The sequence below is a fragment of the Globicephala melas genome, chromosome 6 (assembly GCF_963455315.2).
Source record: "Globicephala melas chromosome 6, mGloMel1.2, whole genome shotgun sequence".
In the NCBI taxonomy this organism is placed as follows: Eukaryota; Metazoa; Chordata; class Mammalia; order Artiodactyla; family Delphinidae; genus Globicephala; species Globicephala melas.
Window position 1 is genome coordinate 101,643,026 of NC_083319.1, and position 22,706 is coordinate 101,665,731.

General features: G+C 37.0%; 1 protein-coding gene across 1 annotated transcript; it reads left to right on the top strand.

Annotated features, from left to right (window-relative positions):
- The first annotated feature begins 306 nt into the window (after positions 1-306).
- On the top strand, positions 307-19,537 carry ADAMDEC1 (ADAM like decysin 1). The gene is made up of 13 exons (XM_030879049.3): positions 307-394; positions 627-745; positions 1,296-1,372; positions 9,421-9,499; positions 10,913-10,989; positions 12,168-12,354; positions 12,532-12,591; positions 13,280-13,351; positions 13,813-13,982; positions 14,346-14,427; positions 15,142-15,272; positions 16,234-16,411; positions 19,457-19,537. Exons 1-13 carry the CDS (start codon positions 307-309, stop codon positions 19,535-19,537), a joined length of 1,401 nt encoding a protein of 466 aa, XP_030734909.1.
- The last annotated feature ends 3,169 nt before the right edge of the window (positions 19,538-22,706 follow it).

Genomic DNA, 22,706 nt, shown 5'->3' on the forward strand with positions numbered 1-22,706 from the left:
AATGAATATGTAAACATATGCACACACATCTGTCTCAGTTGGTACTTTCTCACTACTATAGGAGCATCAGGGCCAAGCAGCTGTCCAGATGTGACTCCTTAAGCTGTAACCACAGACATAAACACCTCTCATAAATGAGGAACATTCTCACGATCTTGACACTGCAATTTCTTAGCAACTTCCCAGTGTCATTAGGAAACATTCCTCAATCTCCCAAAGAAGGTTTTAGGTTTTTATTATTTTTTTTCAATTTGTAAAGAGAAGTAGGGGCAGATAAAACTGGACAGCTGGGGAGACCAAATTTTCATGTTGTGTGGGATGTCTCAGCTACCTACAGTAGCCAGCATGTCTTTGGTCCTGCTTTCCACCCTCTGGCTCATCGTTCAAGCTCAAGGTAAGTACTAATATATTGACAGTTCCAAAGAATTGTTTCATCATTGTCACATCTTTCCAGAATAGGGAGAGAAAACTAAAGAAAAATTCTTTGTTATCAAAGCTGAACTGGAGGAGTAACTTGTTCTTCTCAATGTTTCCCTTCTCAATGGAAATTGTCTTCCACTCAGTTTCAAGAAACCAACCGACAAAAACCTTTAAATATTTTGTCAGTATTACCTCTCTTTTTCTAGCAATAGCCATAAAGCAGACTCCTGAACTAGAGCCCTATGAAGTAGTTCATCCTAAAAAACTACACATTTTACACAAAAGAGAGATACAGAACAACCAGACAGAGAAGCATGGCAAAGAGGTAAGCAATGGGATGACCGTGGGATTTTGCTGTCATCTAAAGAGACAGTAAAGGACCTTTTTACTAGTAGAAGTGATGTCACAGTCAACATCTAGTAGTTCAGTCTTGAAGCCCATTTACACGAATGCTCCCCTTTGCCCAGGAGAGGGCATAGGATTTTTCTAAATGCTTTTACCGTTAAGCAGCAGGAAGGGAGTTAACTCCCACACTGGATCAGAAAAAATAAAACAGTTTGGGTGTTTCTCCAACTCTGTGGGGGGAACAAAAAAAAAAAAAGAGGACAGAACGGCAGTATTTCTAGGAGAAGACATTCCTTGCCAAGCCCACCAAATCCATGTCTTCTCCCTACCCTCACCTCCTGACCCCCTGAATTGCCTTTTGTCTATAATAGAGAAATCATATTATCTCATTAATTAACATTTTAAAAATGTATTATAGATATTAACTTTCTATTACATTTGTAATTATTATTCTATACAGCTACCTATATCATTATAATTATTTTAGACTCATAAATATAAATTATCATTATATTATTACATATTTTTAGGAAAGATATGAACATGAACTTCAGTATCAGATGATATTAAATGGAGAAGACGTCATTCTTTGCCTACAAAAAGCCGAGTAAGTTGTATTTCCTGACAGTCTAATCACTGGATTATACCTAAGAGAATGTGGAAAAATAAATCTTCTTTAGACTCTATATACTGTAATTTGACATAGAAGACATGAAGCATATTGAATATTAGATGTTAATAGTTGGTGTTAATATTATCTAAGAAGTTTGATGTTTCCCTAGGAAATTATATGCAAAGAGTAAAACAACGAGCTGCACGAATGACTTGATTCCCTGCTGCTTTTGGAATTTACTGAAAATATTTTTTACCCAGATAAACTGAAACCTTTGATGTGACTTTCCATTACTTTTTGTTGCTGTTGTTCTGTAAAGCATTTTAATTTTTTTAACATCTTTATTGGACTATAATTGCCTTACAATGGTGTGATAGTTTCAGCTGTATAACAAAGTGAATCAGCTATATGTATACATATATCCCCATATACCCTCCCTCTTGTGCCTGCCTCCCAACCTCCCTATCCCATTCATCTAGGTGGTCAAAAGCACCGAGCTGATCTCCCTGTGCTATGCGGCTGCTTCCCACTAGCTATCTATTTTACATTTGGTAGAGTATATATGTCCATACCACTCTCTCACTTCGTCCCAGCTTACCCTTCCCCCTCCCCATGTCCTCAAGTCCATTCTCTACGTCTGCATCTTTATTCTTGTCCTGCCCCTAGGATCTTCAGAACCATTATTTATTTATTTATTTATTTTTAGATTCCATATATATGTGTTAGCATATGGTATTTGTTCTTCTCTTTCTGACTTACTTCCCTCTGTACGACAGACTCTATGTCCATCCACCTCACTACAAATAACTCAATTTCATTTCTTTTCATGGCTGAGTAATATTCCATTGTATATATGTGCCACATCTTCTTTATCCATTCATCTGTTGATGGACACTTAGGTTGCTTCCGTGTCCTGGTTATTACAAATACTGCTGCAATGAGTATTGTGGTACATAACACTTTTGAATTATGATTTTCTAGGGTGTATGCCCAGTAGTGGGATTGTGGGGTTGTATAGTAGTACTACTTTTAGTTTTTTAAGGAAACTCCATACTGCTCTCCATAGTGGCTGTACCAATTTCCATTCCCACCAACAGTGCAAGAGGGTTCCCTTTTCTCCACACCCTCTCCAGCATTTATTGTTTGTAGATTTTTTGATGATGGCCACTCTGACCAGTGTGAGGTGATATCTCATTGTAGTTTTGATTTGCATTTCTCTAATCATTAGTGATGTTGAGCATCCTTTCATATGTTGTTGGAAATCTGTATATCTTCATTGGACAATATCTATTTAGGTCTTCTGCCCATTTTTGGATTGCGTTGTTTTTTTGATATTGAGTTGCATGAGCTGCTTGTATATTTTGGAGATTAACTCTTTGTCAGTTGCTTCGTTTCTAAATATTTTCTCCCATTCTGAGCATTGTCTTTTCATCTTGTTTATGGTTTCCCTTGCTGTGCAAAAGCTTTTAAGTTTCGTTAGGTCCCATTTGTTTTTGTTTTTATTTCCGTTTCTCTAGGAGGTGGGTCAAAAGGATCTTGCTCTGATTTATGTAATAGAGTGTTCTGCCTATGTTTTCCTCCAAGAGTTTGATGGTGTCTGGCCTTACATTTAGGTCTTTAATCCAATTTGAGTTTATTTTTGTGTGTGGTGTTAGGGAGTGTTCTAATTTCATTCTTTTACATGTAGCTGTCCAGTTTTCCCAGCACCACTTATTGAAGGGGCTGTCTTTTCTCCATTGTATATTCTTGCCTCCTTTACCAAAGAGAAGGTGACCATATGTGCATGAGTTTACCTCTGGGTTTTCTATCCTGTTACATTGATCTATATTTCTTTTTTGTGCCAGTCCCATACTGTCTTGATTATTGTAGCTTTGTAATATAGTCTGAAGTTAGGGAGCCTGATTCCTCCAGCTCCATTTTTCTTTCTTAAGATTGCTTTGGCTACTCAGGGACTTTTGTGTTTCAACACTAATTGTGAAATTTTTTGGTCTAGTTCTGTGAAAAATGCCATTGGTAATTTGATAGGGATTGCACTGAATCTGTAGATTGCTTTGGGTAGTAGAGTCATTTTCACAATGTTGATTCTTCCAATCCAAGAACATGGTATATCTCTCCATCTGTTTGTAACATCTTTAATATGTTTTATCAGTGTCTTATAGTTTTCTGCATACAGGTCTCCTTAGATAGTTTTATTCCTAGGTATTTTATTCTTTTTGTTGCAATGGTAAATGGGCATGTTTCCTTAATTTCTCTTTCAGATTTTTCATAACTAGTGTATAGGAAAGCAAGAGATTTCTGTGCATTAATTTTGGATCCTGCAACTTTACCAAATTCATTGATTAGCTCTAGCAGTTTTCTGGTGGCATCTTTACGATTCTCATTGTATAGTATCATGTCATCTGCAAACAGTGACAGTATTACTTCTTTTCCGATTTGGATTCCTTTTATTTCTTTTTCTTCTCTGATTGCTGTGGCTAAAACTTCCAAAACTATGTTGAATAATAGCGGTGGGAGTGGGCAACCTTGTCTTGTTCCTGATTTTAGTGGAAATGGCTTCAGTTTTTCACCATTGAGAATGACATTGGCTGTGGGTTTGTCATATATGGCCTTTACTTGGTTGAGGTAAGTTCCCTCTATGCCTACTTTCTGGAGGGTTCTTACCATAAACAGGTGTTGAATTTTGTCAAAAGCTGTTTCTACATCTATTAAGAAAATCATATGGTTTTTATTCTTCAATTTTTTAATATGCTGTATCACATTGATTGATTTGCATATATTGAATCCTTGCATTCCTGGGATAAACCGCACTTGATCATGGTGTATGATCCTTTTAATGTGCTGTTGGATTCTGTTTGCTAGTATTTTGTTGAGGATTTTTGCATCTATGTTCATCAGTGATATTGGCCTCTAGTTTTCTTTTTTTGTGATATCTTTGTCTGGTTTGGGTATCAGGGTGATGGTGGCCTCGTAGAATGAGTTTGGGATTGTTAGTTCCTCTGCAGTTTTTTGGAAGAGTTTGAGAAGGATGGGTGTTAGCTCTTCTCTAAATGTTTGATAGAATTCACCTGTGAAGCCATCTGGTCCTGGGCTTTTGTTTGTTGGAAGATTTTTCATCACAGTTTCAATTTCTATGCTTGTGATTGGTCTGTTTATATTTTCTATTTCTTCCTGGTTCAGTCTCAGAAGGTTGTGCTTTTCTAAGAATTTGTCCATTTCTTCCAGGTTGCCCATTTTACTGGCATACAGTTGCTTATAGTAATCCTTCATGATTCATTGTATTTCTGCAGGATCAGTTGTTACTTCTCCTTTTTCATTTCTAATTCTGTTGATCTGAGTCTTCTCCCTTTTTTTCTTGATGAGTCTGGCTAGTGTTTTATCAATTTTGTTTATCTTCTCAAAGAACCAGCTTCTAATTTTATTGAAGTTTGCTGTTGTTTCCTTCTTTCTTTTTCATTTATTTCTCATCTGATCTTTATGATTTCTTTCCTTCTGCGAACTTTGGGGGGATTTTGTTCTTCTTTCTCTAATTGCTTTAGGTGTAACGTTAGGTTGTTTGAGATTTTTCTTATTTCTTGCAGTAGGATTGTATTGCTATAAATTTCCCTCTTAGAACTGCTTTTGCTGCAGTTGGGTGCAGCAAACTGCAGTTGGGTGGTCGTGTCTTCACTGTCATTTGTTTCTAGGTGTTCTTTGATTTCCTTTTGATTTCTTCAGTGATCTGTTGGATATTTAGTAGTGCATTGCTTAGCCTCCATGTGTTTGTACTTTTTACAGTTTTCTTCCTGTAATTGGTATCTGGTCTCATAGCATGTGGTTGGAAAACATACTTGATACGATTTCAATTTTCTTAAATTTATCAAGGCTTGATTTGTGGCCCAAGATACGATCTATCCTGGAGAATGTGCCATGAGAACTTGAGAAAAATGTGTATTCTGTTGTTTTTGGATGGAATGTTCTATAAATATCAGTTAAGTCCATCTTGCTTAATGTATCATTTAAAGCTTGGTTTCCTTATTTATTTTCATTTTGGATGACCTGTCCATTGGTGAAAGTGGGGTGTTAAAGTCCCCTACTATGATTGTGTTACTGTCGATTTCCTCTTTTCTGGCTGTTAGCATTTGTCTTATGTTGAGGTGCTCCTATGTTGGGTGCAAAAATATGTACAATTGTTATGTCTTCTTTCTTGGATTGATCCCTTGATTGTTATGTAGTGTCCTTCTTTGTCTCTTCTAATAGTCTTTATTTTAAAGTCTATTTTGTCTGATATGAGAATTGCTACTCCAGCTTTCTTTTGATTTCCATTTACATGGAATATCTTTTTCCATCCCTTCACTTTCAGTCAGTATGTGTCCCTAGGTCTGAAGTGGGTCTCCTGCAGACAGCATATATACAAATCTTGTTTTTGTAACAATTCAGCCAGTCGATGTCTTTTGGTTGGAGCATTTAATCAATTTACATTTAAGGTAATTATAGATATGTATATTCCATTTACTATTTTCTTAATTATTTTGGGTTTGTTTTTGTAGGTCTTTTCATTCTCTTGTGTTTCCTGCCTAGAGAATTCCTTTAGCATTTGTTGTAAAGCTGGTTTGGTGGTGCTGAATTCTCTTAGCTTTTGCTTGCCTGTAAAGATTTTAATTTCTCCATCGAATCTGAATGAGATCCTTTCTGTGGAGAGTAATCTTGGTTATAGGTTTTTCCCTTTCATCACTTCAACTATCTCCTGCCATTCCCTTCTGGCTTGCAGACTTTCTGTTGAAAGATCAGCTGTTAACCTTATGGGTATTCTCGCTTATGGTATTTGTTGCTTCTCCCTTGCTGCTTTTAACATTTTTTCTTTGTATTTAATTTTTTTTTTTTTTTTTTTTTTTTGCGGTACACGGGCCTCTCACTGTTGTGGCCTCTCCTGTTGCAGAGCACAGGCTCCAGACACATAGGCTCAGTGGCCATGGCTCATGGGCCCAGCTGCTCCACGGCATGTGGGATCTTCCTGGACCAGGGCACGAACCCGTGTCCCCTGCATCGGCAGGTGAACCCTCAACCACTGCGCCACCAGTGAAGCCCTGTATTTAATTTTTGATAGTTTGATTAATATGTGTCTTGGCATGTTTCTCCTTGCATTTATCCTGTATGAGTCTCTGCACTTCCTGGACTTGATTAACTATTTCCTTTCCCATATTAGGGAAATTTTCAACTATAATCTCTTCAAATATTTTCTCAGTCTCTTTCTTTTTCTCTTTTTCTTCTGGGACCCCTATAATTTGAATGTTGTGTTTAATGCTGTCCCAGAGGTCTCTGAGACTGTCCTCAATTCTTTTCATTCTTTTTTTTTTTATTCTGCTCTGTAGCAGTTATTTCCACTATTTTACTTCCAGCTCACTTATTCGTTCTTCTGCTTTAGTTATTCTGCTATTGATTCCCTCTAGAGAATTTTTAATTCCATTTATTCTGTTGTTCATCATTGTTTGTTTGCTCTTTAGTTCTTTTAGGCCCTTGTTAAATGTTTCTTGTATTTCTCCATTCTATTTCCAATATTTTGGATCATCTTTACTATCATTACTCTGAATTCTTTTTCAGGTAGACTGCCTATTTCCTCTTCATTTGTTAGGTCTGGTGGGTTTTTACCTTGCTCCTTCATCTGCTGTGTATTTCTCTGTCTTCTCATTTTGCTTAACTTACTGTGTTTGGGGTCTCCTTTTCACAGTCTTCAGGTTCGTAGTTCCCATTGTTTTTGGTGTCTGCCCCCAGTGGGTAAGGTTGTTTCAGTGGTTTGTGTAGGCTCTTGGTGGAGGAGACTGGTGCCTGTGCTCTCTGGTCTATAAGGCTGGATCTTTTCTTTCTGGTGGGCAGGACCGCATCCAGTGTTGTGTTTGGGGGTGTCTGTGAATTTATTATTATTTTAGGCAGCCTCTCTGCTAATGGGTGGTGTTGTGTTCCTGTCTTGCCAGTTGTTTGGCATGGGGTGTCCAGTGCTGGACCTCATTCGTCATTGAGTGGAGCCGGGTCTTAGTGTTGAGATGGAGATCTCTGGGGGAGCTCTCACCAATTGATATTATGAGGAGCCAGGAGGTCTCTGGTGAACTTGTGTCTCCCCCCTCAGGTCTGAGACCCGGCTGGAGCACCAAGACCCTCTCAGCCACATGGCTCAGAAGAAAAGGGAGAAAAGAAAGAAAGAAAGAAAAGAATAAGTAAAATAAAGTTATTAAAAAAAATAAAAAGATAGTATTAAATTTAAAAATTTTCTAATTAAGAAAGAAAAAGACGAGAGCAACCAAACCAATAAACAAATCCACCAATGATAAGAAGCACTAAAAACTATACTAAGATAAACATAAAAATCAGAAACTAGTCAGTCGCATACAGCAAACCCCAATCTACAGATGCTCTTAAAGACCACCACCTCAATTTTGGAATGATTAGTTGTCTATTCATGTATTCCACAGATGCAGGGTACATCAAGTTGATTGCGGAGATTTAAAACGCTGCCCCTGAGGCTGCACAGAGAAATTTCCCTTTCTCTTCTTTGTTCGCACAGCTCCTGGGGTTCAGCTTTGGATTTGTTCCCGCCTCTGCATGTAGGTCGCCCTTTGGCAACAGGTCTTCGTTCAGACAGGAGGGGGTTAAAGAGCAGCTGATTTGGGGGCTCTGGATCACTTAGGTCAGGGGGAGGGAGAGGTATGGAATGCAGGGCAAGCCTGCAGTGGCAGAGTCCAGTGTGACCTTGTACCAGCCTGAGGTGAGTCATATGTTCTCTCGGGGAAATTGTCTCTGGATCACGGGACCCTGGCAGTGGCGGGTTGCACAGGCTCCGAGGAGGGGAGGTGTGGATAGTGACCTATGCTTGCACACAGGCTTCTTGGTGGCAGCAGCAGCAGCCTTAGCATCTCATGCCCATCTCTGGGGTCTGTGCTGATAGCTGTGGCTTGCGCCCATCTCTGAAGGTCATTTAGGTGGTGTTCTGAATTTCCTCTCCTCATGCACCCCGAAACAGTGGTCTCTTGACTCTTAGGCAGCTCCAGACTTTTTCCTGGACAGTTGTGGCACACTAGCCCCCTTCAGGCTGTGTTCACGCAGCCAACCCCAGTCCTCTCCCTTGGGTCTGAACTCTGAAGCTGGAGCCTCAGCTCCCAGCCCTCACCCATCCCGGCGGGTGAGCAGAGAAGCCTCTCAGGCTGGTGAGTGCTGGTCGGCGCCCATCCTCTGTGGGGGAATCTCTCCACTTTGCCCTCTGCACCCTTGTTCCTGCACTCTCCTCTGTGGCTCTGAAGCTTCCCCTCTCTGCCACCCACAGTCTCTGCCTGCAAAGGGACTTCCTAGTATGTGGAAATTTTTCCTCCTTCACAGCTCCCTCCCAGAAGTGCAGGTCCTGTCCCTATTCTTTTGTGTCAGTTTTTTCTTTTGCCCTACCCAGGTACGTGGGGAGTTTCTTGCCTTTTGGGGAGTCTGTGGTCTTCTGCCAGCGTTCAGTAGGTGTTCTGTAGGAGTTGTTCCACATGTAGATGTATTTTTGATGTATTTTGGGGGAGGAAGGTGATCTCCCCGTCTTGCTCCTCTGCTATCTTGAAGGTCCTCTCCTCCATTACTTTTATAATAACATATATCTAATGCTCATTCAGGGCATACAAGTTTGAGATAGATCCCAGGGTATGGGGCTCCACCAAGTTCTATAATAGTAAACTTCTCCCTGAATGCAATGGTCCTTCATGTGTATTTACGACCCAACACCCTACAGAGATCCTTTGGAGGCTATATCCTTGGTTCAAAGAATCCCAAAATAATCCATTTGAAGGTAGAAAAATTCCTATGTGATTTTTCTATCAGAAAAGTATTTCAGGGTATTTCTTTCCTCAGATCTAAGAGGTATAACTAATGCTTTGGTTTGCTTCAGGAGCAGACTTCTGATGTTGGAAAAGGACCAGTGGTCAGAATGCCAGCTCTTTCTCACTGTAGACATTATCATTCCTTTAGTACTGATGATCTTACAGGAATATTAGCCTTTACTACCACCATGAGAGTATCATGCAGCTTTCTGCTCTCTACAGGCATCTCCTGGGGCCAGACTACCTTGAAACGTATTACTCACCCAGAGGAGAGAAAATCACAACAAGCCCTCAGAACATGGTAGGTTCCGAATGCTTTCTGGGACTCTTACTTGGATCTGCTGCTTACATCGTAAGATTCATAGGTTCAAGGGCAACTTAAAAAAAATTAAAGGACTTGAAAACAGGATGCTCACCTAAGACCAATGAGATAACAGATGAAAAAAATTGTATCTTTTTTAAAAGATAGGAGTAGTAGGAGGCTTCCAAGTGTTGCATTTTTAGAAGCAACCAAAAGTCTGCTTTCCCTTAAACCATCTTATCAATAGGTTAGAAATATTGTCCCCTAGGTACTTGAAAGGTCATGTCGCTGTTTACTGTTTCCTAATGATATATGAATTTATCCTGAGATCAGAAAAGGTATATTATTTAATTAATATAATTTTTTATCTGGTTAAACTACCATCATATGAATAATGCCAAGGTATAGATATCAGACATAGAGAATCAAGGCCAAGGGAAAAACAGGAAGAGAATATAAAAAGACTCATTCATGGAGTATTACCAAGCTAAGCGAGTTTCTCAGAGCCACCCTCCATGGTGCCCCAAATATCTATGTTTCTATAAAAAAACAGACAAGACTTATGCCACAGAATGACTCTCCATTCCCTTCTCAAGTCAAGACTCTCATTTCATGGATGTCTGGATTGTTGCTAACATTGACCTCTGGGGAAAATATCTGATAAATTTATTCATGCTCAAGTGTGAATGGCCAGTGATATCTTAATGTGGTACCTTTTCCAAGTCGTCTATAAGAAAATGTTTATGATGACAAGGTTTCTTACAAGGAAAGAAAGACACAGATGGATTTTCAGACCCTGAGGCAAGTCAGTTTATTCTGAGCAAGAGTTTATTCATTAGCTTTCTTGGATCATTCTACATAAGTGACCCATTACTTTGCTTCTACGAAGCGCCAACCATGTGTGAATCTCTAGTTGTAGATAAATTCTCTGGGCTTCGGATGCTGGTAAAGGGATGCCACTAACACACTAGTTAAAATAATGAGTTGGACCAGTTAGTCTGAGGGGCTCAGGAGTGGTGATGTGGCCCCCTGAGGACTCCAGAATCTGGAAAAATGAATACCTCATTTTATTGATATGTGATGCACAGTGGAGCTTACATAAGGGAACTATATTCTCAAAAGTTGACACTCAAACCTGAGAGCTCTTGGGGAGTGCTATAGATCCCATGGGGGAACTGGCTACTTCTCAAATGCAGCATCCACTCTTGCCATGAGTCCATTTAGATTCAAATTCCCCATGGAGTAGTTCATGAAACCGCTGAGGTTCTCATGTTTTTGTTTCTGGGAGCTGGTCTGGCCACAGCCACTACTTGAAAAACTTTCCTACATATTCAAGATAAGAGCTTTCAACACAACTGTGATATGTTTATTTTTGTAGTTAAAAAAAACAAACACATTTTTTTCCAACCTTAGGAACACTGCTACTATAAAGGACACGTCCTAAATGAAAAGGATTCTGTTGCCAGCATTTGTACTTGTGATGGGCTGAGGTGGGTGCCACTTGCAAAAATGTTAAACATCAAGCACCATTTTGTTACACAAGGTTGAGTCTTTCTGAACACCATATCTTCTTACTATCCTGGTAAAATTGTCTCCATTGATAAAATGTTGCATATATGTGGTTAAAGTGAAGAATAATGTATCATCCTTGCACTCATTATCTGCGGTTCTAGTAACAGTTAAAGTTACCAATTTTTAAACAAGTACTACATTCTGGAGCTTGAGGATATCTGGATCCATTTTCATGTTTATCACCCACTCTACCACTCACTCCCCAAAACCATCTGTTTCATTTTCTTAAAGATTCTACCCTGCAATTGTCATGGTTGAACATAATTTTTAGAAGTTTGTGTGTATGGGTATGTGTGTGTGTCTGTCTGTGTGGTATTTCTGTTTACTAAAATAATTCTTGCCGATTAGGGAAAATTTTTAACATGTGAGAAAGCACAAATACAAAACTATCCACCATAAAATTTTACCTCTGTGTATCGCTATTATTAATATTTTGTCATGGTTGCTGCCTTTTATGCATATAGACAAATATATCTTTTACATGATTGAAATATGAAATAAAATATACATGATTCTTCTGCCAACCTGGGACATACCACATGACATCATAAGCCTTTTCCCAGATCATAAAATACCTTCATAGATGTAATTTTTAACAGCTGTGTTGGCTTTCTAATATTCCATCATATGGATTTACTTTGTATTTCTGAACTAATTTTCCTTCTAAGAGGAGAAAATCTTTAAGTTAATACTAATTATAAACTGTTCCTCTGGCTGATCTGCTCATCATTCTCTCTCTCTTCTGGGGTTCTTGGTATCTAAACATGCCTTTACTGCATTTTCCATTATATGTCTGGGAACTGCCAAGAAATATTTGCTAAATGTGAAAATAAACTATGGTGTACATTCCAAATTCTTTGGGATAGCTTCACCTTAGTACTTCTTGTTCAGAATTCTCTAGGTAATTAAAATAGGCTCTATTTTAGTACTGACAAATACTGAGTACAACTTAAGTTAGCAAAAGTTAGCTGCAAGGCCTACAAATGAAAACTCTATGTGTGAGTTTGGGATTGAGGGAGAGGTATCCCTCCACACTCTGGTCAGTGGATGTGACTCTGGAAGACAATCTTGAAATATGAGCCTCTGTATCTCGCAGGGGATACTTCACACATCACAATCAGAGATACATGATAAAGCCTTTGAAAAGCACAGACCAAGAAGAACATGCTGTCCTCATATACAACCAGGAGGAGCTAGACCCAGCTAATCACACCTGTGGTGTAAGAAATGTTGGCAGGAAACAGGGCCTTATTCGAACCTCAAGGTCACTCAAAAGGCCAGAGGTGAGTGCAGCTTTCCGACCAACATTCATTTCAGCAATGATGTATGAAATACTGGTGCACCCAGCAATGACTCGCATGAGTAAAGCCCAACCCTTCTTTACTTATTTAAATCTCTTTGTAAGCTTTTTAATCTCTTAGGTTGAAGATATTAACAATGTTCTTTCACTCTTTGTAAAGAAAGACTTTCTTCAGGCTAAGAAATACATCGATCTCTTTTTGGTGCTGGATAATGCCTTTGTGAGTATGAAATATAAGTACTTTTTGGCCAGTTAAGTCAACTTTTAAGTTTTCTTATCAAGTGGACACAAGCAATAAACTATTCTAGCTGAAAATACAAAGCCTGTCCACCTGATTGTCTTGTCTGTTCTACCTGCTTTGTCAAAAATAGTTTTCATTCATCCCCCCCTTTAAAATCTTCTGCCAAAATATTCAGATATTGGAAATATACTTAATGCCAGATAGCAACAGTAAAACAACCACAATAACTAGAAACATAAAAGAATGGGTTATTAATATCTTTTTAAAGTTCTCACTATAATACATATAGACATAAAACTATCTGTACTTTACAAATTATGTTCATATGCTCAAAAATACTAGAATCTGTGCTTCTCTCAAATACTGCTTTATAACCAAATTTTAATAATATTAAATTGGTTTAAAAACACTGAAATTAATTTGATTTATTTAACTTAGTTTGAATTGAAATTTTATATGAATGCCAAATTGTTCTCCTGCCAAAAACGTCTTACATTTGAATTAGAATTTGTTGAAATAGATTCTTATATAAGATAGACGTGGAATGAACAGACATTTATTTACATTGAAACGTGTAATTTTTCTTAGAATGTAAAATCCTGTACCCCATCAGCTTTCTCATTTTAATTTGTGGTTTTAATTACTCTTTGCATTTTCTGTTTTACAGTATAACATGTATAATAGGAATGTAACTTTGATAAGAAGCTTTCTGTTTGATGTGATAAACCTACTCAATGTGGTAAGATATTTGTTCTCTAAACATATATTTCCACACAGGAGCTTAGGGCTTCCCTATGTGTTCACCAAATAAGGAGCTGGGAGAGTCACAATGGCTTAAGGCCAGCAGTTTTGGGAAATTTAGCAGATATGATCAACATCAAGGTAAAATCACATATACTGTAGAAAAGGCAACTTCTAGGTTTTCTATTTTCAAAATTCGGATACATTTATGCATCACTTGTGGTCAGTAAAATATCTAAAATACTAAAGAAATCTCTCCTACTATATAGCACAGGAAACTATATTCAATATCCTGGGATAAACCATAATGGAAAAGCATATGAAAAAGAATATATATATAACTGAGTCACTTTGCTGTACAACAGAAATTAACACATTGTAAATCAACTATACTTCAATCAAAACTTTTAAAAAAAGAAATCTCAAACATTTTCATGAAGAAAAATGTTCTTTCCACAGATGTATAATACCATAGATGTTCAAGTGGTCTTGATAGGTATGGAAGTCTGGTCTGATGGTGATAAGATAAACGTGGTACCCAACACAGCTGTCACCTTTGAAAACTTTCTGAATTGGCATCGTTCTAACCTGGGGAAGATGAAGATCCATGACCACGCTCAGCTACTCACGTGAGCACACGCTGGACAGGGCCAGGCCTATTTTGGCAGAGAAGATAGTTATCCCAAATGTTTCTTGGCAGACATTCCTGTTCAATTCTACCTCCCTGATCCAGTTGTCAGAGAGCCTAAAGTTCTACTAATAGCAGTTCACCTGTGAGATTATTGGAGACCCATGTCAGAACACTAAAATCGACTCTTGGATGTGGGATAGCCATCTGTGGTCATTATAATGCTATAGAACAGCAGAAGCTTTTCGGGGGCCTCATGAATATGAAAAGGATAGGGGAACTAGGGAAATCTCAAACAGAGTTGAAAAAAGCTGATGGTTCCAAAGATTCAAATTGTGACAATGTACCTGTAACTTTCACACAGTGGAGTTGGCTTCAAAAATCGAATTACAGCACTGGCAGCCTTGAATTCCTTGTGTTCCCCATCGTCTGTTGCCGTTATTGAGGTTTGTAAAAATATAGCTCCATGAGGTTCTATAACCTCCAGGAAGACAAGCACAATGTCTTATTCAGAGTTAGCACAATGTACACTTGCTGAGTCAGTAAATAAAAGTAGAAATGAACCTCCTGCTAGATCACTACACTGAAGATTCCTTGGATTATGAAACAGAATATCTCTTTACATTGACTATCCCAGAGGTTTCATTCTTTAGTTTGTGTTAGGGAATGAGAACAGGAAGACTGGGACATAAAGGGAATCCAGGTGCCCTCTGGGGCCCAAGGCAACTTCAAATTAATCATCCCTAGTATCTATGGCCAGGAAGGTCAGACAAAGTGCATGCTGGTGTCATACGGCCAAACACTACCAATGTCATAGGCATCACGGCAATAGTTTTTGGAGGTCTTTGAGTATATACTATGGTGTATTTTAGTACTGCTTATAAAGAATGGAATTACTGTAATTTAACCATGGTTTATCAAGAATTCATCATTAATTCAGCAAATATTGATTGAGCACTGGCTCAATGGTTAGATTCCCAGGAGGCAATCATTTCAAATGTTTATGCAACAATTTTCAATAACCAATGACAGGGCAAGAAGCTCAATGATTCAATAATTTTCATCTGTCAAACTATTTTTTTGTAACACTGAACATTGGCAAAAATTAACAAATAACTGAATAAAATCAGAAGTAATAGATATTTCTATTCTTTTTCCAGGGTAAGAGAAAGAACAGTGTCTCTCTTGCAGGAGTGATGGCACATGAGTTGGGTCATGCCCTCGGTATGCCTGATGTTCCATATAACACCAAGTGTCTCTCTGGGAGTTGTGTGATGAATGAATATCTGAGGTGAGCCCTTGTCACCCTAGAGAAAAAATATTTCTTAAATCTTAAAGAATTCAGATGCAGCCTATATAGTTGGATGGAAATTTTTTTTTTTTATGTAGGGCTGTTTCCTGCTAATTCACCCTCCAGCTTTTTTTTTCTTTTCTTTTTTTTTCTTTTTTTTTTTTGGCCACACCGCACAGCATGTGGGATCTTAGCTCCCCAACCAGGGATCAAACCCGTGCCCCCTGCATTGGAAGTGCAGAGCCTTAACCACTGGACTGCCAGGGAAATCCCCACCCTCCAGCTTCTTGATGTATAGGATTTACCAGCTAGCAGAGTTCATTATTTAAGATCTCCAAATATGCCAAGATAGAGTTTATAAGTATAGTGATCATGTTATTTTAACTTAAAATAATTTTAGCTTAAAATAATATATTTTCTAAAAATATTTATCTAATTAAGATGATGACAACATCCTTATAAATCCCCATCACCAATCAATTCATTTTTATGTTATTAATAGTTGCCTTTTAATTCCAGGCACTTTGCAAGGACCTGGGATAGAAAAATGAAAAAACATACCTTGCTTTTGAAGTGTTCATAAATAGATAAATATGTCCATAGAACCTCTAATTCTGCAATTATTTCCTTTCACTATTCATTGTTATTATCGCCTACCTCTCAGCCCTCGGCGAGATGAGTGAATGATAACAAATGGCGAGGCTCATCACTGCTGCCCTTTAGGACAGAAGTGAATCCACACGGGAATTTAAATTCTTCCAACTCTACAACTGGGTGTCTAGGAAAAGAATTTTTCAACCAGCAGAGTATGCCTGCTCTATGAAGCTCCACATATAACATGGTCCATTTATACTAAATTTGGAATTTTCATTGAACTACGTAATATCGTTAGACAAGTCAGATTCTCATGTTCACTTATCACTGTGTGTCATGATATGTCTCATTTTTCTTCTGGTTACAGTTCAAAATTCCCAAAGGATTTCAGTACAGTCAGTCGCTCACATTTTAAAAAATATATTTTATCTCAAAAACCAAGCTGCTTGCTGAAAACACGGGTTCCTAAAAATATGATGATAAAACCAGTGTGTGGGAACCAACTTCTGGAAGTAGGAGAAGTCTGTGATTGTGGCTCTCCTGAGGTATGAAAATATCCACGGTTTAAAAAATTTACTAAAGAGTTATTGTTGCATAAGAATTATACTGTTTTCTTTTTCTTTTTTTTCCTTTAAAATGTTTTTTTGGAAATTCTTTTTAAAGACAAACTTGACATCTTAGTAAAACGTAGGCTTGCACTTGTTTTCAGTACTGCTTTTAGTAATCTTTTGAAAAGCATTTCAAAGCCAGGATACACTTATGACATGATTGTATGAAGTTCAGTGTAAAGAAGTAAATCATTAACTATAACATGTCACTTATGATCTTTCCTAAATATATTAGTCAGAAATTCCTAAATCACCTAAAGTCACAGCTGATCATTTGTTGAGCAATAACAATTAAAAGTCTAGAAGTAAGTTCTCTCCATAGAAAAAGTGCTGGTCTTCTCTCATCAAACCAGTGTGTAAACGAGGAGAAATTAAAACAGAAGGAGAAAAAAGAAAAATCACACAAACCTGTAGAAAATGGGTTAACATAGAACGTCTAAGATAATTACTATACTTCTGCTAATCTTCATAAAAATCTGACCCCTTCAAGGCATCAGTGTACTCTAAAAAATGTCTCTGATAGAATGTTTATTAGCAATCCCAGATTAGGTTTCTAAAAGAAAGCATTCTATTTTCTTAGCAATCTTCTTTTACTTTTAAGATTGAGAAAATGAGTTACTATTTGAAGAGAACTTTTATGTGTCAATCTGCAAAATGCTTTTATAATCACAATCTCCTTATTACTCACAACAAATCTACAAAATAGGTTTGTTATTTTCCCAATTTAGAAAAGAAGTGAGACGCAGAAAATTTAAGTAACTAGATCCAAGGATACAAAGCTAGTAATTGGTGAAGCCTACTGCAGCCCAAGACTTATCCATTACTTTAAGAGGCTCTATGACAATGGGGAAGGCATGTAATCTCTCTATGCCTGAGTTTATTTATTCAGAAATTTTAAGCTATTGAATTATATTAAAAGTTTACATGGTGCAACAATCATTTGTAAAGAATATTGCAAATATTCTCTTAATTATAATGAGATACGAAATTTTACAAATGACGTGATACCTTACAATAAGTTAGACTTATGTTTATCTCATTCTTACTTCCTTACATTCCCATATGGTTTCTTGGGTGGAAGATCATTGAAGTTGTTCACAATCCTTACTATTTCTAATTTCAGCAGGTAAATAACGTGTATTCAGTACATACAGACACACCTACAAAAAAAAGAGGGAGAGAAGGGAGGAGGAGAGGAGAGAGAGAAACTACTATATATGATGTATAATATCTAATATTCTTTAAGTATATCATCCAACTGCTATACTTTTTCCATATCTTGTTGATTTTCTTCTTCTACAGTTGAATAAAATCAGAGAGAGGGTTCAAGCTTACAAACAACTGAATTTTTAAACAACTGTTTTCTTACCCAAAAAGTAGTGTATATATACTTTATATAGTATCCTTTAGTGAAAAATCCAGTTTTCCATGATCTTATATGCTATTTTATTATTTTTATGTATATATGCAGGTATTTTTCTGGATTTAAAAAATAATCATTCTATCTATCTGTCTAGATATTATCACACAACTGAAATGCTATTTTAATGACTGTAACTATGTAACACACTTTAATATCTTTAATAGAAAATTTCTTCACTGGCTTTTTTTTTTTTTGGCAGTGTTTACATAGCAATTATCCAGTGTTCATTCTTCTATAAAACTCCCAGTATTTTTTTTTTGTCAACTTGCCCACAAATACAATTGAGATTCTGGTTGAAACGTGTTAAATTCATAATTCACTCTGAAGGCCACTGGCATTTTTACAATATTAAGTATTGTCTTAAAAGACAAGTTGCCTTTGAAGTTTTTCAGGGAAGTTATATAAAATGTTCTTCATGCAGTTCTTGCACATTTTGAAAGTTTATTTTGAAGTATTTTCAATTTTTTCTTTTTGCTATTAATATGTGTAATGCTTTCTTTTTTATTTAGGTTCTAATTTATTAGTGTTCTTGATGTTATTTTTATTGTTATCTTAAACAGCTATCTTAGTGACTCATTCAAAGTTTTTAGAGTTGATCCTCTCTTTTTTTCCTAGGTCAAGAATTGTACCACATATGAATAATGAAAGTGTGATTTTATGTTCCAATTATTATACTTTCATGTATTTTTTCACTCATAGCATTTGTCAGAATTTACATTCAGATATAGCCTATGAGTAATTTTTTAAATTACTTTTTATGGAGTATAGTTGCTTTACATAGCTTATAAATAATTCTTGTCTTATAGTTTATATTATTGAATATATTTTTGCTATTCATCAGATAGATTTTATCATAATGATGCGTAATTCTGTTCATAGTTTACTAATATACGCTTAAATAAGTAAATAATGGCTACCTAATTTGTACTAATTTTTGCCATCTATCACTATAATATTAGTTGTTTTCTCCCCTCAGCCTTTTAATATGATGGATTATATTACTTTATTCTGTAGAGCTGAGTCACTCTTGCATTTTTGGTGACCAAAAAAACCCTGCATAGTTTGTAATAGAGAGTTGTTATATTAATAAGCTAGTGTTTTATTAATATTTTATTCAAGTTTTTGCATTTATATTCATAAATGAGAATAGTATGTATGTGTATATTCATTACCAAATCTCATTATCGAAATTATGCAGGCTTGGTAAAATGAATTGAGGATTAAGAAAATTTTTTTCTCTATCTTCAAGCTGTTTGAATAGTATAGAAATACTGTCCTTTGAGCTTTTAAATTAACTTACATGTAATACCACGTGGGCAAATTTATTTGGGATAATTCTTGGATAATTCTATTTTTGTCCTTTTAGGAGGTAGTTTTCACTACTCAGCATTTTTTCTATTATTAAATTTCCTTGGTCATTTCCATTGGAATTTGTATAGCAGAGTAATTTAGTTTAGAAAGTGAAATTTCACTGTCATCTTGTACCAGAATTCTGTGCACCTAGTCTACAGGAAAAAAAATACTTGAACCCACTTTCGCATTGTGTGTGTGCTTTAAAGGAATGTGCCAATCCTTGCTGTGACGCCATGACCTGTATGTTAAAACCTGAAGCTGACTGTGGAAAAAACAGTAAACCATAACACGTAAGACTTTTTTTTCTTTCTTTGTTTCCAAATATTTTCATACTTCTATGTGATTTAAGAGAGATGTGACACTGAGTTCTACAATACACTAAAACACAATTTATTTTACATTTTTTAAATGACTCAGTTTCAGAAATGAAAAAAGCCATCAATATGAACATAAATAACTCAGAGTTCTGTGTATACTAATATAGTAATGAGAAAAGTGGCTACTTTATCATCTACTAGATCAGGACTGCTGTAATCTGTGCTAAAATTTGTATAAGTTTCTATTGGCTAGTTGTAAGTTTAATATAAAGTAATATGACAGAAAATTTTATTTAAAAAGGTCTCAATTGAAGAGCAAATTTTGTTCTTAAGTGCTGATCATTGAAACTTGCAGCGTAGTCAGAAAATAACATTTAAGAACACACTACAAGATTTAGCAATTTTATTCCTTTCAAAATGCCTCAATAATTCATAATTCACTTATTACTTTTGTGTTTTACACACTCCTACATAAGTTATACTAGGAAACCTAATTGTTCTGAATATATTCCTTTCAGTGAAAAACAGTCTCCAAATCTAAAAATGGCAACAAGAACAAAAAGTTATAAATAGGGGAAAGGTTCAGGATAAATTATATTAAAGGAGTTATTCTTACAAATCCCCACCCTTTCCTGAATTTCCTGAATCTTTTCTGGGACGGAAACTGCAGAGAGATTATAAAGTGAATAATCGACTCAAAAACCATTGACTATAACTTCCTCAAGGAAAGGATCAGAGGGGTCATAAGATGAGGAACATCATTAATTCTCTCACCAAGCATCACTGCACTCAGCTGAACCCCTGGTGTGATCCACTCTGCAGGGAATGCTAGACATTAGGCCCATTTTCTTCCTCTGTCACAGTGACCAGAAGCATAGCATCACAGAAAACATCCATTCAACTCTTTAGGGGCTTGGAATGATAGGTGGGCATGCCCCATTACTGGGCAAGATTGGCAATTTAGGATCATGGAAAGAAAATTGGACTTGGACTCAGGAAACTTCAATTCTTTTCTTAGTTCTTCCCCAAACTAGGGACTTTAAGCCAAGTTATTTAATTAGTTTTCTCACCTGTAAAATAAAGCTAATGATATTGCCTTTCAGTAGGGTTGTTAGCATTTTTAAAATTCTATAAATATTTATTATTATTACATAATATTTTATAATTTATAATAACCATGGCTTCCAAACTTTTTTCTTTTGATCAGAGAATGAATCCAAAAATCCACTTCATTGAGATGCTACTTGCCAGAACAAGAATCAAGAAATCTAAACATGCCAGGAATCTTGCATATTCTCACGGTTGCCCTGAGATATATTTTGCTTTTCACTTGTCATTATGCTTCCTATAGTTTTACCACTCCAGCCAACAGGTCAATAAATGTATTTAGAGAAGCTGCATGTTTTCTAAGCCTGATCTTTAGTGTATTTTTAAGGACCCTGAAGCTGTTGTTTAGCTCTGTTCTTTGGAGAACAAAAGAAATTAGCCTTTGACTAAAACACCTCAAAATGTTCTGCTGAATTATGCAGGCTCAATTCAGAATTGTAAACTGTTAAGTGACATGTGTTTTAACCCCAGTTTTTTTTTTTTTTTTGCGGTACGCGGGCCTCTCACTGTTGTGGCCTCTCCCATTGCGGAGCACAGGCTCTGGACGCGCAGGCTCAGCAGCCATGGCTCACGGGCCCAGCCACTCCGCGGCATGTGGGATCTTCCCGGACCGGGGCACGAACCCATGCCCCTGCATCGGCAGGCGGACTCTCAACCACTGCGCCACCAGGGAAGCCCCTTATTAATAAGCATTTTTAATTTTGTCATGTGTAATCCTTTCGCCATCACATTTAATATTAATTTGAAGAAGTCTGCATTGCTTACACTGGAATTTAGCCACCAAGGAATGCTTCATTCATCTATTGGCTTAATGAACCACAATGTCAATGAATAAAAGCGCAACTTTTTGAGGATTTTCTGTGTGGTCATTTTCAAAAATGAATATTTTCTAGCTTTGCCGTAGGTCTGTGTTAGACGTTAAAGCCTCACATAATTAGTTTTCCCTCTGGTCATTTGACGGCATTGCCACAGAGAGCTGGGCATCGTGATGGAGATGGAAAAGGTCACATCATATTTTAATGCCCGAAATGAAATGACTTGAGGCCAGTCACACAAGACTAGACTTCTTTTTGAAGTTTCTCTAAACCCTTTTTAACAATTAAAATAATTGCCCACATTTCCACTGATGCCTGGGCTGGGAGAACAGGAACTTAAACATACTTCTAAAGATTAGGTTTTGAAACAAGCAGCCTTCCAGAAAACCCTGCTTGCTGGTGTCGGCTGTCTTCCCCTTCCTTGCTTCCATATTATTGGTGGGTTTGTAACTACAAGTGTTACAGTGAAGCTGCACATCTGATGTTGCTGGTAGCCCTGCTGCAGCCAGGACTTGTCAATATCCCCAACTGTCCACTGGTCTTATACAAACTCCCACCCAGATCTTCCAAGGAAAAAGGGTTTCTTTAGGTTTATTTCTCCCCTACCTCATGCTCAGATAGAGGCTTCTTATAGTAAAACTGCTTGACCTACAAGGATTATAACCAGTGGCATGCTGGAGACAGCTAGCATTGGTTGTAAAACACAGCCATTACTAAAAAAGCAACCCATAAAAAATGTATAATTAAATACATTATATTAAAACCTATATTAGAGCTCCCCAGAGAAACACCATACATATTTACATTTATTCACTCTTTATGATAAATATATATCATATACATTATATCTATTTATCATATACATATGATAAATACATATCTACATCTATATTTATAGATGTCTGTCTATCTATCTACCTACCTATGTAAGAGAGAGAGAAATTGAATTTTGTTGTGAGGAATTCGCTCACACAATTATGAAGGCTGAGAAGTCCCCAGATCTACCATCTGAAGAACCAGGAGAGCTGGTGCTGTAATTCAGTCCCAGGGCAGGAGAACTTGGGCTGAGGTGTCCCAGCTCGAGCAGGCAGGCAGGAAGAAAAAACAGGACAATTCTTTTTTCTCCACCTTTTGTTCTGTTCAGATCCTCCACAGATTGGATGATGCCCACCAACCTTGAGGAGGAATCTGCTTCACTGAGCCTTACGACACCCCGT

What these genes read in the sequence shown, in the direction of transcription:
- ADAMDEC1 (XM_030879049.3), top strand. Translation starts at nt 307, where the DNA reads ATGTTGTGTGGGATGTCTCAGCTACCTACAGTAGCCAGCATGTCTTTG. An exon ending in CAGAGAAGCATGGCAAAGAG is followed by an intron (nt 746 to 1,295) that starts GTAAGCAATGGG and finishes ACATATTTTTAG; the next exon opens with GAAAGATATGAACATGAACT. An exon ending in TGTACTTGTGATGGGCTGAG is followed by an intron (nt 10,990 to 12,167) that starts GTGGGTGCCACT and finishes TGTATCTCGCAG; the next exon opens with GGGATACTTCACACATCACA.